Source organism: Aulonocara sp. 'chitande type north' Nkhata Bay, linkage group LG5 (assembly GCF_057382095.1).
Source record: "Aulonocara sp. 'chitande type north' Nkhata Bay isolate Kocher_YH1m ecotype deep benthic linkage group LG5, A_spYH_male_GT1.1, whole genome shotgun sequence".
NCBI lineage: Eukaryota > Metazoa > Chordata > Actinopteri > Cichliformes > Cichlidae > Aulonocara > Aulonocara sp. 'chitande type north' Nkhata Bay.
Genome location: NC_141348.1, coordinates 6,179,115 through 6,196,704, shown reverse-complemented (window position 1 = coordinate 6,196,704; position 17,590 = coordinate 6,179,115). Strand labels below are relative to the sequence as shown.

Genomic DNA, 17,590 nt, shown 5'->3' with positions numbered 1-17,590 from the left:
TATTAAATTCAAACTGGCATTAAAAAAGGTTTTAAATCTGATGAAACTCGCAGGCATTATGTGTACACCAGATGTCCCTGACAGGCTTCCAAAATGCTAGTCATGGCAGCAAGAAGTCTTGTGACGTAACTGTCAAGTCCTTTTTTTATATAACATTAAGAAAACTAAAACAGAGCAAGCACAAAATGGCTGCTGCAAAAATGGCTGCAGATGGGACCTGTGCAAAGTCTCTTCAAAGGGAGAAGTGAAGGAGGGGCGGGTGATGGCAAGAGCAGCCAGTCAGTGGATCAGTCACTCCAGGCCTGGCCTCTCGGTGGGGGGTTGTGCTTGGGGCGAGATCACAGGCCTGCTGCCTCCCTGATGCCTTCACAGGCACACAGCAACAGATAGGAAGCTGTTGGCACCAGGTTGCCTCACTTATTCACCCCAGCACTGCTTCAGCACAATCATCTTTTCTGTAACCCATGTCCTCATTTACGGAGCTTGACCTACATGTAGACCTGGTGTCTTCATCGTGTCAGCCAGTCTGAACACCAAAGCAGGTTATGGTCTGCTTTGTTCTGTTCAAAAATGGATACATACGGAGTAGTTTTTGTGCTACTCATCGAGGTCATCGTTGATAGATAAAATAATATCTTAGCTTACTGTCACATCTACATTTTCTATAATTATGTGTATTGTGGCTCTGCGGGTCACGCTCAACAGTGGCACATAATAACTGGGGAAATGGGAGAAAACATGGTAATGTGGTATATCCTATGGTTCCAAATAAACTTTTACATTAAGCTTTAAGCTTTTATATGTATTTATTTCATTGGTGACTAACCCAGTCACCAATGTAAAAAAGGCATCTTAAAAAGTTCTTCATTCATTCATAATTTAATTCCAAAGGGCAATCTTTTGTATATTCTATAGGCAACCCTTTTTGTTTTAATGTCTTCAGTACTGCTTATGGATCATGAAAATCAGAAATCCAGTATCTCAATATGTTGATTTTAAGTAAATTAATAATTAATGTATTTTGTAGGAAAATATGTACAGCAGCATGGCGAAAGAAACGTTTGAGGCTAGTGTCAGATCAAGAGCCACTATGCCAAGATCCAAGAGTCTGGAACAAGAAGTCCAAGTTGTTTTAAGTCCAGTATGACGTTTCTAGAGTCTGTGATGATTTGTGGTGCTATGTCCTCTGCTGATTCTGGTGGTGGTTGGTCCACAGTGTTCTAATAAGTCAAACAGCAATGCAGCTGTCTATTTGGAGATCTTATGTCGTAGAATAGGAAATTGTTGGTAAACTGGTGCCAGGGTACAAAAAAGGGCCTCAACGCCTGTGATGAAATCACAGGAGCTCTGCTAGAGAAGAGTGTGGCAGTTAGTGAAGATATTGTAATGATGAGTCGGGGATTAATCTGGTTTTGTATTATGTGTTATAGCAGGCAGAGCGTGGACAAGGGACAGAGTGGGCAGGTTGTGAATAGGTAAGGGGGAGCTCTCGCTGCAGCAGCGCTGAGCAGTTTCAGAGGATAGCACTGTCAGATTAAGGGTGGCACATATAAACATTTGAGGGGGTCAAGGCTGGGGTCAGGGTTCGTGGATGCTACTTGGACCTTTTATTTACTCGGCAAGTCAAGCTATCACACAAGAGAGTAACATTATGGTGTCAGAATATGGAGTGCTGTCATCAGAGAACTGACGGCACAAGGTATAAGGCTTTACATTACAGGACTCGGAAAGGTAGGTGATAATGAGAATGTGGGAAGTTTCCACACACAGAGTTAGCCCAGCAATTTCATCTGAAAAATTACTCATAGGGAAAAAAGTTAGGAAGAGAAGAAAAACAAAATCCCACCCAAACCTGTCCTGCTGAAACCAGCAGCACATCTCATGTGTGCTGAGTCAGCTTTATGGTAAGATAACCACAAAAGACAACGAGTGACTATTTCTAAATAGTTAATACTAGAATTTGACAATACTGTAAAATGAAGCATTTAGAATCCTTTTAACAGGACACTCTTTTCCCCTAATGTGGAATGACATAAGAAAAACGCTAATTGAATCCAACTTTCATGCTAGATTAAGCAAATATGGGTTGTGGCAGCACTGTCTATTACAGCTCAGTAATAAAGTGGTAATAGTAGGGTAATAAGGCAGAAACAGAACCTAATAAGTTATTACCATTCAAAGATCCAGCATGCAGCACGTAGCACCAAGCCACCTGCTTACATACTGAACATTAAAGCAACCACGACCATCTATGGTAGTTCTCTGAGCAACAATTTCACAGATACAGATTGCCCTTTGTACCATTATAATTTTTGTATAAAGTAAAATAATTAGTCCAAAATAACATATACGTTGGGATATTCAATGTCTATCATTAGAAATAAACAAATACAAAATTAATTGGGGGTGCGGGGAGCTATACTCTTAGTACACCACACATCCAACCCCCTCACATAAACTGTTATAACTAGAGTGCTTATATATAACAGATACAGACAGACACACTCACATTCACACCCATGGGCAATTTAGAGTTACCAATTAACCTATCCCCACTAACTGCATGTCTTTGGACTGTGGGAGGAAGCCGGAGTACCCGGAGAGAACCCACACAAACACAGAACATGCAAACTCCACTGTGCTGCCCTGCCAGAGTGAAAGCTATGGGAGATTTTAGACATGTTAGATTGTGTGAGTGGCGTGATGGTGTAGTGGTTAGTACTATTGGCTGAAATCAAGACGGTTTATGGTTTGAACCCTGGCTGGGTTTTCATAGTCATTTTAATATATCATTACATTCCAAATAGTTTCTTTATGCGTCTTTCAAATCAAGTAATTTATCATATTCAATAGACATTTCCTCCCTCTAAACATGCATATACCCCCTCCCCCTTCATTTTCATTCCCTTTTTTCTCCAGACTCCCATCCATTCTGCTGTGACCCTGACTGTGCAAAGTGAGTCGGCTTGTATTAGTATCACCCTACACTCATCACTGTCCATCAATTAGGCTGACACCAGCAAGGGCCCAAAGAGAAACATCTGCAGCTGCTGTGCTCGGAGCGCACTGTGCCTCACAGAGCTTACTGTTTGTCTAAGCCAAGGAGTCAATGCTAGTTTGAAAATGGAAATACTGATGTAATTGGTCGATGGATGGTACCTTGATACTACATGATGTGGAATGCTATGGCTAAAGTAACAAATACTACAACCAGTGGTTTTCTTAGTCTTGATTGGGATGCATCTTGGTGTGCTATTTTTAAAATCATTACTAACGTAGTAAATGACATCACAGAACAAACCAAGACTAATTTAATTACATGAAAGCAAAGAAATGTAAATGGAAGCCAGACAGTATTCCCCCAGAAAAGTTACTGCAGGTTAGGTATTAAAGTACATTAAAATTACTTTAGAAGGCTTTATCAGAAATGACTAATAGCTGCTAATCATTATGCTAACTTATGCTTCCTGTCGGAAGTAAGGAGACTCTAGCATGAAACAAAGCACCATTCTCCACACCATTAGACAACCACAAAGGCACTGCTACAAGGCAGGTAGCCATGGTTTTAGTCAAAAACCTAACCCTACCAAGCATCCAACAGAAACTGGTATTCATCAGAGCAGGCAATATTTTTCTACATTCCTGATTTACTATCCATCCATCCACCCTTTCTTTCTCTCTCGCTCATTTCCTTTCTTTGTCAGTATTCCGTCCATCTGCTCAACACATTCTTTTCATTCATTACATACATACATACACTTTCACCTCTACCCTTAATCACCCAAACCTGCTCTTCATTCTTTCCAGCCTAAGCTCTTGGGTCGTGTCCAAATTCATGGGCTGCATCCTCCTGAGGCCGCATTTCTAGACCGATTACGTCACAGCGACGCGCCGAAGGCGGTCCAAATTCGTAGACTCCTCTGAATGCAGCCGACAAATGCGTCCTCCTTTTCCCCGAATTTGAAGGATGGGTCGGGTGTGTCCTTCGTGGCCTACCATATCCCAGAATTCATAGCGCGGCCCAGCCAAACTCCAGTTTCCAACAATGGCGGCCGCTACTAAGTTTTAAAATTACTCATACTAATCTTTCTGGGTCACAAAATAAACTTTTAACATATTTTCAGGTGAGAAAGTAGCTGTGTAAACATCAAACATCTGCTCGGTTTATCAAGATATCGCATATTTGCTAAAGTGCTTCGACATTTTCAGAGACGTCTGCTACCCACCAGCTCGACAGCTAGCCGGGAGCTCGAGGGTTACTGGAGCCGCCGAGAACGGCACAACTCCCGGCACATCATTTTCAGATCACCGCGGACTTTCGCTGCTCGGGTTAAACGTGATATATAAGTCACTTAGACAACCTAAAAATGTTATTGTTGGGCTTTTTTCAGTGTTTTGTTTGTTCGTGAGTAAATCGGTTTGGCTGAGATTAAAGTTATTCGATTAGATTAGATAAAATAAAACTTTATTAATCCCCCCGGGTGGGTTCCACCTTGGTTTTCACACAGCTGACTAAACGTCAAACAGAAAACTGATTAAACAGTAGTATGAGACGGTCGAGAGTTTACGCCAGTGTCCTGTTATATTTTAGACAGCAAGGAGCAGACGGCAAGTTTATTAAACTCCACCGAGACAGCGGTGACGCTAATCAGAAGGCTAGACCGTCCAATTTCACGGCCGTTTACTTCCGGCCTACCCGACCCTCTGAGGACCCGGCCCACATAGACCGCGAAGGCCGGGTCCTCAGGAGGATGCAGCCCATGAATTTGGACACGACCTTGGTCTAGCCAGTTGTGTGCTGTTTTTACAGGAAGGCAAGTAGAACCAATTGCTAAGATGACTGCCAAGCCTGTTCAACTTGCCTGTTTTATGGCCATGGTTAGAACTCCTGTCCCCTCTCCATCGTGGTTTCTTGCTGTTGTATTAAAGGAATAATTAAGAACTTTTTCAAAGACCATCCTCACGTTACCCACATGATTCGCGGGGGGAAACTTTTCCGTTACGATGCTAAATCACTGTAATTCATTTACCCTCTAATGCTAGCTGCATTTCTATACGAAGTGTAGGTCTAACTGATCTCAGAACAGTAACAGCTGAGCCAGTGGCAGCTTGCCTCACATGCTGCTCTCCCATCAGTTTACAGTCACAATTCACATGTACAAACTACTAGAAAAGAGCTGCTGGGCTCTCAGGAAATTGATGAACTGATTTAGTTTAAGAAATCAGTCACATTGGTCTTTGCAGTAGCCCTTTTTCACCAATCATAATGGGGGGCTCAGCAGTCCTGAGAGGTGGATTTGACTAAATGGTTTCATTAAATCCAGTTTAAGTTAACTTATATAGCATTTATACCCAAGTGGCCTCACGACCGCCTCTCTGTTTTGGTGGATAATGTAGCTCTTTTTAAGATATCAGTCTCCAGCTTGCACTGGGGCTGTTTGAAACAGAGTGTGAAGCAGTGGGAATGACAAATAGCATTTCCAAGTCTGAGGCCATGATTCTCAGCCAGAAAAGGGTGGCTGGAGCACTCCGGGAAGGGGATAAGTTGCTACCACAAGTCGAGGAACATTGTTCCTTTGGCCTCTTCCTCATCAAACCCAGAATTATCCATCGGATTGCAAAACAGAGAAGCATGATTTGTCACTACAGAGAACACCTCTTCACTGCGCTAGAATCCCGTGGTGCCATGCTTACACCACTGCATCCAGTGCTTTGCATTGCACTTGGTGATGTAAGGCTTAAATGCAGCTTTTTGGCAATGGAAACTCATTCCATGAAACCTTCTATGCACTGTTCTTGAGCTGATCTGAAGGCTGGAGCTCTAAAGGAATTGACTGTGCAGAAAGTTGGCAACCTGTGTGCATTATGCACCTCAGCATCTGCTCACACTGTGCTGTGGACATAGAAGTGATTGGAACACCAGAATTAAATTATTTGGATGGGTGAGTGAATACCTTTGGCTATGTAGTGATGTCCTTCAGCAAACACAGTAAACAAATATGTAAGGCAGCCTTTATTCATTTGCTCATTAAAAATATCCTGTCTCAGAGTGACGCTGAAAAACTAGTTCATGCATTTATTACTTCCAGGCTGGACGACTGTAATTCATTATTATCAGGATGTCCTAAAAACTCCCTGAAAAGCCTTCAGCTGATCCAAAATGCTGCAGCAAGAGTCCTGACAGGGACTAGAAAGAGAGAGCAGATTTCTCCTGTTTTGGCTTCCTGTTAAATCCAGAATTCAAAATCCTGCTGCTCACATACAAGGTCTTAAATAATCAGGCCCATTGAACCAAATCACCTCATACCCATATGAAAAAGAAATAGAAAAAACTTATAAAAGACTTGCATCAGATGTGGCCTACTTCATATAGTGAATCATATAAGGCGTATATGAAAGTGGCCACTTTCATATATTGTTTTAGTAAGTATCCAAAACATACAAGTTTCACTTATATAATTTTTCAATGGATCTTATATCTGTTTTCACTCTTGTATGCTTTTTATACAAGTTTCACACAAGACAGATACAAACTTTATAAGATTTATATATATCTTTTCCATATGGGGAAGTCAACATTAAGTATGATGAACTGGTTCTGATGTTTTATTAATAAGAAAAGTAAGAAACTGAGATTCTGCATCCAAGAAGAAGGCAGCAGCAGGGAGAATTTCACTGTTTCATCCAGGAGCTGAAGCTGCCGCTTTAATACGTATTTCAGGAGGGCAGTTTGGACTTTAGTTAGCAGAGGTGGGACCTCATCTAAAGAGGCAAAGAAATCGTTTCAGAGAGCCGACTGGTCTGGAGTAGAGTAGCTGTGTGTCTGAGTTGAAATAGGATTATTTATCACTGAACTTGTTGAAAATGCAGTGACCTGAGTCGTCAGATCTGTGTATTTGGATTCCAGCAATCAAAAATAAAGGGCAGGAAATTTGTTCAGTGAAATTACGCAGCTAGAGTCAACGGCTGCATTAAGAATTGGTAAGTCCAAAACACAAAATATTTGAATAGATTTTACACGTCTAGTGTGTAAACGCCTTCTCAATGGTACACAGCAAGGATGAAATTATCCTTTTTTTTCAGCCAAAAGCACCATCGCAATAATCTCTACAGAGGTCAAGTTATTGTTTAGAGCTAAAATTGTGCATTTCACAGAGAATCACTTGACACTACAGTGGTGTATGTTTGTGTGTATTTTACAGCAATGGTACACGAGCACAATGACCCTTATAGGAACATGGCTGACTGACCGTGTGGACCTGCAGCTCCATGTTTATCAGTTGAAGGTTCTCATTAGAATTGTCAAGGTGAGAATTACTTGCTATTATAAACTCAGCAAAAAAAGTAAGGAAATTTGTGTTTGGCTAATTTTTCCTTCATTGTAACACTGCTTCTAGCCAATAGATCTTATCCTCTTAGCCTGTTTATTTTCCCTTAAATATTGCAACAGTTATAAGGAAAATGTATTTGTGGGTTAACGACAGAATTGAGCCTATTGGTTGTGCCCATGAAAAAACTTCGACCCTGCTGCAGTGTTCGCTTGGTGTCTGATTAAAGCATGCCCTATTTGACTTATCTGAATAGGGTACCTGCCATAGGGCATGGGTATCAAACTCCAGTCCTCCAGGGCTGGTGTCCTGAAACTTTTCCATGTGTCCCTGCTGCAACACACCTGAATAAAATTAGTAGGTCATTAGCAAGACTCTATAGAACTTGATTGCATGCTTAGGTCGCGACCCCCAACCCTATTCAAGTAAATAAAAGTGAAGTAGCATGTTTGAAAAAACGTACTTCTAAACATATTTTTAGTTCACCATGTTCATTCATTCATGAGCTGCTGTAACAGGAATCAAATGGCTGAATTGCCACCTCAGCGTGAAGTCAAGTTCTATAGAGTATCAATTAAGGGAGAATAAAAGAATATACATACACACACGCACGCACACACACACACATATATATACATATAAAAAAAAAAAAAAACACCCAGCACGCCCCTGCGGGCGGTTTATCCTTCAAGCTCGGGTCCTCTACCAGAGGCCTGGGAGCTTGAGGGTCCTGCGCAGTATCTTAGCTGTTCCCAGGACTGCGCTCTTCTGGACAGAGATCTCCGATGTTGTTCCCGGGATCTGCTGGAGCCACTCGCCTAGCTTGGGAGTCACCGCACCTAGTGCTCCGATTACCACGGGGACCACCGTTACCTTCACCCTCCACATCCTCTCGAGCTCTTCTCTGAGCCCTTGGTATTTCTCCAGCTTCTCGTGTTCCTTCTTCCTGATATTGCTGTCATTCGGAACCGCTACATCGATCACTACGGCCGTCTTCTTCTGTTTGTCTACCACCACTATGTCCGGTTGGTTAGCCACCACCATTTTGTCCGTCTGTATCTGGAAGTCCCACAGGATCTTAGCTCGGTCATTCTCCACCACCCTTGGGGGCATCTCCCATTTTGACCTCGGGACTTCCAGGTTATACTCGGCACAGATGTTCCTGTACACTATGCCGGCCACTTGGTTATGGCGTTCCATGTATGCCTTGCCTGCTAGCATCTTGCACCCTGCTGTTATGTGCTGGATTGTCTCTGGGGCATCTTTACACAGCCTGCACCTGGGGTCTTGCCTGGTGTGATAGACCCCAGCCTCTATGGATCTTGTGCTCAGAGCTTGTTCTTGTGCTGCCATGATTAGTGCCTCTGTGCTGTCTTTCAGTCCAGCTTTGTCCAGCCACTGGTAGGATTTCTGGATATCAGCCACCTCCTCTATCTGCCGGTGGTACATACCGTGCAGGGGCCTGTCCTTCCATGATGGTTCCTCGTCTTCCTCCTCTTTCTTGGGTTTCTGCTGCCTGAGGTATTCACTGAGCACTCGGTCAGTTGGGGCCATCTTCCCAATGTATTCTTGGATGTTCGTTGTCTCATCCTGGACTGTGGTGCTGACACTCACCAGTCCCCGGCCCCCTCCTTATATATATATATATATATATATATATATATATATATATATACACACACACACACACACACACACACACACACACACACACACACACATATAAAAGTATTTAGTCAGCCACCAATTGTGCAAGTTCCCCCACCTAAAATGATGACAGGGGTCAGTAATGTGCACCAGAGGTACACTTCAACTGTGAGAGACAGAATGTGAAAAAAAAAATCCATGAATCCACATGGTAGGATTTGTAAAGAATTTATTCGTAAATCAGGGTGGATAATAAGTATTTGGTCAATAACAAAAATACAACTCAATACTTTGTAACATAACCTTTGTTGGCAATAACAGAGGTCAAACGTTTACTATAGGTCTTTACCAGGTTTGCACACACAGTAGCTGGTATTTTGGCCCATTCCTCCATGCAGATCTTCTCGAGAGCAGTGATGTTTTGGGGCTGTCGCCGAGCAACACGGAGTTTCAACTCCCGCCACAGATTTTCTATGGGGTTGAGGTCTGGAGACTGGCTAGGCCACTCCAGGACTTTCAAATGCTTCTTACGGAGCCACTCCTTTGTTGCCCGGGCGGTGTGTTTTGGATCATTGTCATGTTGGAAGACCCAGCCTCGTTTCATCTTCAAAGTTCTCACTGATGGAAGGAGGTTTTGGCTCAAAATCTCACGATACATGGCCCCATTCATTCTGTCCTTAACACGGATCAGTCGTCCTGTCCCCTTGGCAGAAAAACAGCCCCATAGCATGATGTTTCCACCCCCATGCTTCACAGTAGGTATGGTGTTCTTGGGATGCAACTCAGTATTCTTCTTCCTCCAAACACGACGAGTTGAGTTTATACCAAAAAGTTCTACTTTGGTTTCATCTGACCACATGACATTCTCCCAATCCTCTGCTGTATCATCCATGTGCTCTCTGGCAAACTTCAGACGGGCCTGGACATGCACTGGCTTCAGCAGCGGAACACGTCTGGCACTGCGGGATTTGATTCCCTGCCGTTGTAGTGTGTTACTGATGGTGACCTTTGTTACTTTGGTCCCAGCTCTCTGCAGGTCATTCACCAGGTCCCCCCGTGTGGTTCTGGGATCTTTGCTCACCGTTCTCATGATCATTTTGACCCCACGGGATGAGATCTTGCGTGGAGCCCCAGATGGAGGGAGATTATCAGTGGTCTTGTATGTCTTCCATTTTCTGATGATTGCTCCCACAGTTGATTTTTTCACACCAAGCTGCTTGCCTATTGTAGATTCACTCTTCCCAGTCTGGTGCAGGTCTACAATACTTTTCCTGGTGTCCTTCGAAAGCTCTTTGGTCTTGGCCATGGCGGAGTTTGGAGTCTGACTGTTTGAGGCTGTGGACAGGTGTCTTTTATACAGATGATGAGTTCAAACAGGTGCCATTCATACAGGTAACGAGTGGGGGACAGAAAAGCTTCTTACAGAAGACGTTACAGGTCTGTGAGAGCCAGAGATTTTCCTTGTTTGAGGTGACCAAATACTTATTTTCCACCCTGATTTACGAATAAATTCTTTACAAATCCTACCATGTGGATTCATGGATTTTTTTTTCACATTCTGTCTCTCACAGTTGAAGTGTACCTCTGGTGCAAATTACTGACCTCTGTCATCATTTTAAGTGGGGGAACTTGCACAATCGGTGGCTGACTAAATACTTTTTTGCCCCACTGTATATATATATATATATATATATATATATATATATATATATATATATGCTATGTAGGAGCGAACGTTAAAAAAATGTTAAAAAACAAGATGGACAGCGTTTTACACAGGTTAGCCTTTGGCTTAGCAGTTAGCCCCGCTCTATGTCTCCTCCACTGTCGGATGTTACTGGTGCGAAGCTCAGTTGCTTCCTGGAAATAGCCGGCGTAGTATACCGAGCCTATGTAGAAGATCCAAAGTGGTCGCATCTACTACATCTATTGTTTAAGCAGACTTTAACGGTGCTATCATCAGCCAGTGCAGCTGCAGCTTAACAGGGCACCACTATCATCATCATATTAATAAGATGTACTGATGTTCACCTAAACTTTTGTTTACCTAATTTGAAGGCCGACTCAAGACCTGATGATTTCATTAACACCTCAAGAGGCTAAGTGGATGAGTCAGGGACTCACCAACCCAATCAGCTTACATGCTTTTTTTTATATTTCCTGCGAAGCCAGGAATGTCTCTGCTAATCATTTTTCATTTTTCTCTTTGAGATAGAAAAAGTACCGTGACTTCCGCCTTCAAGGGGTACTGGACTCTACGCTAAACACTAAGATGTACGAAACTGTAAGAAACCGACTAACCTTGGAAGAAGCCACGGCATCGGTGAAAGAAGGAGGGATGCAAGGCATTTCAATGAAGGACAGCGATGAAGAAGATAACGACAACTAGATCAAAAGAGTTGAAATAATAATAATAATTTCAGTGTTTTTCAAAGGGTCAGGTATATTGCCTGACAGTCCACACCAGTCCTTCTATAGAGTCAAAATAATTTGGCCTGTTCCCTCTATTGCTTGGTTTTAGTTTTTCTGTTGCCAATACTTCCACAATTCTGTTAAATTTATGACATTTATTATTATGTTTATACTATTATGTATCTTTAAACACCTTCAAGTGTGTCAATAATCATCACTTTAAATCTTCAAAGCTAAATTTCCAAATAATTAAGGCTAGTACCTAAATTATCTTTTGCCTTAATTATTTAGTCTTTGTATTCTGTTCTTGTTTATACTTTGAGAAAAACAGTGTTGTCTCTGCACTTCTGCTGGAAAAACTCTCAAGTGATTTAGGCCATTATACTGTGATTTCAAGAAAAACAGTAAAACTAATACATGTGTCTGTCTATTCCAAAGTCTGCCTGCAAATGCAGGATGAACTTTGCACTGTCAAATTCACATTGTGTCTGATGGAAGTGTCGCAAGAAAATATGGATATTTATTTGTTGGTATTCACCTGGCCCAAAACAGCTAAATTACAGCATTGAGAAGTTTTTTTAATGTTTTCCACCAATATGGATGACAGTTTTCTTTCCATATGATATGACTATGAAAAAGTAATTATCTTGTTTTGTTGCACCAGATGTGAAAGTGATTTAAATTCTCTTCCTTTGTAATGGTTCAGCATCATTTCTCAACTAAAAAAAATCAAATTAATGTTTTTTTACATTATGTGATGTTATAGGATGTGACAGTGACGGTTTGTTTTTTGCAGGCTCTAAAACATGCTTTGCAATTGCCAACAGCAAATGTGAGACAACAAAAGAAATTCAGCACATTATCAACAGTACGACTGGTGGTCACATAGAATCATTTTACACCAACAAAAAATATACATTTGAATACATCTTTAGAAACCCTATCGCTAGTGTCATATGATAGGAACTGTGTCAAATTTTCAGGGTGTAACAAGTGTTAGAGGTTCAACATTACAAGTGTTTGGTTCAGTGTATGAATCAAATGATTCCTGTCTAGTAATCTAAATCTAAATGTCATGTGGTGTATGGAAGGGCAGAATGTGAATTCAGAGGACAGGGTTCAAAATTGGACCTTTATTTAAAGCTGACAGGTGAAAAACAAAGTCAAAAAATAATAGTGGTAAGTCTACAATGTCTAACACATAGAGAACAAACCCTACAAAAACACAAAAATGGGGGTTCAAATAAATGGAGGTAAATGGAGAAATAGAAAACAGCAGGGAACACAGATGGAACTAATCAGGGAAAACAAGACAAAAGAAGTAGGAAAACCCAAATAATTCAAACTAAGAAGGCCCGAGAATATAAACACAAACAGAAAACCTAACAAGATTTCAAGAACGAAGCAGTAAACGCTGAATGGAGACTGGAGGGTGTTCTCCAACTACAGGGGTGGAATCACACTCCTTACTTTCCCTGGGAGTGTGGACTGGAGAGAAGAGCTTGTCTGTTAGTCGAATGTTGGATACAAGAGGATCAGTGTGGTGTTTGTGGTTTTCATGGAACACTGAACCAGCTCTTTATTCTCTCAAGGACAATTGAGGGTGGGTGGGAATTTGCCCAACTAGCCTACATGAGATTTGTGGACCTAGAGAAGTAATTTGTCCACATCCCTCGGCGTATCCTGGAGTATGTGGTGTCTGGTCCATTGCTATGACCTGTTTTATCCCTCTATAATCATTGCACGAGCTTTGTTTGCATTGCCGGCAATAAGTCGGACTCATTCCTGGTGCGTATTGGACTCCACCAGGGCTACCCTTTGTCACTGACTCGCTTTGTAGTTTTTATGGACAGGTTTTCTAGGCATAGCCATGTGGCAGAAAGCTTCCACTTTTGTGGCCTCAGAATCTCATCTCACCTTTTTGCAGATGATGTGGTTCTTGTTGGCTTCATCAGCCAAGTGTGAGTCATTGGGAATGAGAATCAGGACCTCCAACTCTAAGGCCATGGTCTCAGCTGGAAAAGGGTGGGGTCCCTACTCAAATTCAGGGATGAGTTACAACCCTAAACGGAGGAGTTTAAGTATCTTGGGGTCTTGTTGACACGTGACTGAAGAAGGGAGCTTGACAGACAGATTGTAGGCCGGAGCTGCAGTGATGCTGATGCTGCATCAGACCGTTGTGGTGAAGAGAGAGCTGACCTCTTGATTTATCAGTCAATCTGCGTGGCATGCTATCTACGTGCTCAGACTGGTGAACCAAAATTGAGGAGCTCATTTATGTTAATGTACTTATACTCCTAAACTAAAAGTTTAGAGTATTATGGATTTGGCTTTCCACCAATTGACAGAGCAAGCTACTTTCTGTTTTCTTTTATTGCTAAACTTGGTGCCTAAATAACAGTGAAATAGTGAAAAAAAAATTGCATGTAGCAAAATATCAAGATGTCAAATTTAAACAATATGCTGTTATGATGTTATTATGTATTTGCCCTGCACAAAAATGGCTTATATGTCACAGATGCAGCAAACAGAGAGCTGGTAGAGAGCTTGTACTGTTAGAGTATAATTGTACTTTTTGGTTTTGTTTATTTATTTTTGGGGGTAAATCGATAAAATAAAATAAAAGTATGGGGTTATGGATGGTCCCTGAACATTAACAAGAAAGTACATGAAACAAAATATGGAGTGCATAATCAGTTCAACATATGTAGTTGGACTTAAATGAGGCACACCTAAATGTTATTAGTCTGTCAGTGCACCCAGATTTTTTGCATGACTTGAAATTGTGGCCACAAAATAATGTGAAGGAATAATGTGTTAAATATCTGTATGTATGTGTTTTGTGCAGTAGAACTGGAAGACAACCCTTTGTGAGTTCCAGGGTCATCACAATACACACAATCACTTTTTTTCCCTTTACAAAGTAAATGATGCACTGCCAGTAATTTAAGTATTTGGTTAAACGGCCACAGATAAATATATGAGCAGCACAAGCTGTGTGCATTAGTTTGAACATCAACCTTGCATCTCTGGCTTTTCCTAACTTTGTTTGGTTTATGCATATAGTACAGCAATACACTTGTAGTTCGATTTTTAATTACACTTCTAGAGCAATTTTTTTCAACATTTTTCACATTTTAAATTTTAGAGCAAATCTTTTTTTAGTCGACTATATGTTTAAATAATACCATTTATTTGCCATTTGTTGTTTGTTCTTGATAAACCAAGTTTCCTATATGTCCCCAAGGCTCTATTGCAGGATCTATGAGGGAATTAATCGTCATTTTTATAATGGACGACAAGAAATGAAGTTTCCTACAACTTTGCTTTTCTCAGTTGTGTTCTTTACCTTGAGTTCCATATCATACTGTATGTAAGAATTGCATGGACCTGGTATTTATTTCCCAAAGTGTTTTTGCTCCATGTGTGATGTTACGGGGGGTTCACCTTCTGCCTTCTTGAAAAATCCACTGAGGCCAAGAAGATTTAAATAAAAGTCATTGGAAAGTGTAGAAAGACGTTTACAGCTCATTTATTTTTGTCTTCAATGTGAATTCACATTGTGAACTGTAAGAATGTGACCCAGGAGGGTGGAAAAGAAGAAACAAAGTGAAAGAAATAACAACAAAATCCATATTTGTTAATCTGTGCCCATGACCTCCTGACTTGCTCCACAGCAGCATTTTCTTAAGACACAGAGTCTTAGATTAATTCTGTGGATTAAAGTCATCTTGAGCGTTTATAGTACCACCCTGAAGGAGATTTAGCTGCACTGACCAAAATCAAATCCAGAGCTGAAGATGAACGCTATGACTAAATTCGAGGAGATTAGATATAATATCATTCCAAATTAAAAGAGGACAGGATATCTCTTAATTAATCTATAGACGGGAAGGGACTGAGGGGGATGGGGGGTGCTTGCGTGTTGGGGAGTGGCGGGGTGATGTGGGGGTGAAATCCTTCTTAGAATATGAGGAAAACAAGGTTTTTGGTAAGAACAAGGTCCATCTAATCCCTGGGTGATCCAAATGCTCACTGTGATGACTTCATCATCAGTTTGTTTAAAGCATTTGGACGAGTGCAGAAATAAATAACTTCATAATATCAGCACTTACGGGATCATGTGATAACTATGGAAATTAAATGTATTTCTGCCAAAATAAATAAAAATTTATTTGGGCAATCCATTAACCTCCTAGGACCTGGCGTCCACATGTGGACGTCACATTTTGGGTTATTTAAACCAAAATAATAAATTTTCCTCTACAAGGGCCTGATATCCACTTACGAGGAGATTATGCTGCTACTGTTCTACCGAAATTTTAAACGAATATCCTCATATGTGGCTCTCATTTTTCTTAGAAACAAAAATCAGGTAATTCTTTGTTTTTACATTCATCAGGTCCCAATATGTCAAAATATCAAAGAGAAATTAAAAATGCTGCCGTGGAAGAGTTTGGGTCTTAGGAGGTTAAATCCAATTAGTTTATGATTTTTTAAAGTAACACTTTACAACAATTGTTATCGCGTGGGGCTTTATTTTGTAAATTAAAGACCAAAGTTATTGTAGTTACCTAAAACTAAACTAAAACAGGATGTAAAAAAGTACAAATGCACAAAATGTAAATAAAAGTTAGAATTTTGAAAGACTGAAATGATTTTGTGAACTTGGAAAAGAAAACAATTTAAAATAAATTAATATACGAAATAGCTTTAGTTGTAGTTTTTGTTAGTTTGGTAAATTGCATTTCAAAAAGTTGTGTTAGTGCATTTTTAAAAAAAATATTGTCTCATATATGATCCATACAATAATAATCAAAAGACTAAACAAAAGCTACATATTTTTAAACAACTGACACTGAAACGAAACTGAATTAAGAACAAAGAGTCAGAGCTTAATGTGACTTTGTTTACATTAGCTTGTCTCTGATTTTTGCTGTTATATGTAAAATATGTAAAAGTGCTTTGAGTGGCCAGACTAGTCCCGTCCATTCCAGAAATTTCTTAGAGACAAATGTTAAATAATTTCAATATAAATATATCTTTTGCATATGAACAGACAGTGTATGAAAAAAGCCGTGTGCTTAAACATCTAAAATCTGTGTGATGTGATTGAAATGTGTTTTTTTAAGATCAACTGAAACTAATTCTGACTCTGTGAAGTCTGGACTGGATTTTATGTGGAACTTTCACTATAAGAACACAAAAATATCTGCTGGGTATGTGTATGCCACCTCACATCAGAGGAACAATTAATGAATCAATGCCTACACTTTAGACTGAAGACATTTCCATTGGTGAGGGCAGATTCAATGGTGTAATGTTAAACAATGCTAGCATTTTCATACATTCCGAGTAACAAAGGGATTTTTAGTTACATTCTTCATTATAGTGTGTTTCCAAGAAAGCTTTCTATTCCTTAAAATATCAAACACGAAATATACTCCAGCGGTCGTTGTTTTGGTAAATACTATTTTAAAGGCTATCATCGCAATAAAAATGAAAAGGAACTATTCGAGTGGAGGAAATGCATGCTCTTTACCTCCACAAAGACTATTCCCTCACATCCTATATAGTAAAAGTAATCAAGAGCAAAGACACAAAGCAGCCTACCTATTTTAACATCCCATCTGCAGTGTGGGTGAGTTGCCTTAGAATCATTCATTTAATTTCCCCATGAATATCTAGACACGATTGGACAGTTCTGTGTGAGAAATGACACCAGGACAGATTAATGGGCCTGGAGATTTATGCTGGCACGATCTGAGCTGCTTTGGCTTTTAAGCTCCAATCAAGTGTGGAAATGGAAAATGATAAGTGTATCAAAATAAAAAGAACCTCCAACTGACCATCACAGTGAGAACTAGCCCCGAATCTTAGTGCTGACAGGCTGCCGCTGTGCTGTGGGGAGTTCTGCAGTAATATGCATGTGAGACCAAGGCATTGCAACACACTGAGCCCATCAAGCCATCGCTGACATGATATATGTGGATAATGACAACAGGAAAATGAAAAACGAAGACAGAAAGCAGCCCACGTGTAGACATTCAAGCTGCCAAATAAATTAGTCTGTGATTTGTTGTGAAGAGGCCTTTCATTTACAACGCTTTTCATATCGTCCTTAAAGGTAAACAATATCCAAACAGAGTAAGCCTGCTGCCCAGGAGACAAGGTTATTTTTGTATGACTGCTTTGCGTGCCAG

At 40.6% G+C, this 17,590-nt stretch overlaps 1 protein-coding gene across 6 annotated transcripts in view; it reads left to right on the top strand.

Moving 5' to 3' along the window:
• Positions 1-14,893, top strand: part of LOC147329784 (calcium-dependent secretion activator 1-like) — a 352,004-nt gene extending 337,111 nt beyond the window's left edge. For 4 of the 6 annotated variants that reach the window (XM_086291119.1, XM_086291117.1, XM_086291120.1 and 1 more), the window contains 2 exons: positions 7,203-7,307; positions 11,191-14,893. In XM_086291119.1, the coding sequence (XP_086147245.1) occupies positions 7,203-7,307; positions 11,191-11,364 (279 nt within the window). In that variant the 3' untranslated portion in view covers positions 11,365-14,893. Of the gene's footprint in view, positions 1-7,202; positions 7,308-11,186 lie in introns of those variants that run through there. The other 2 variants (XM_086291121.1, XR_015129022.1) reach the window with 2 other exon arrangements.
• The last annotated feature ends 2,697 nt before the right edge of the window (positions 14,894-17,590 follow it).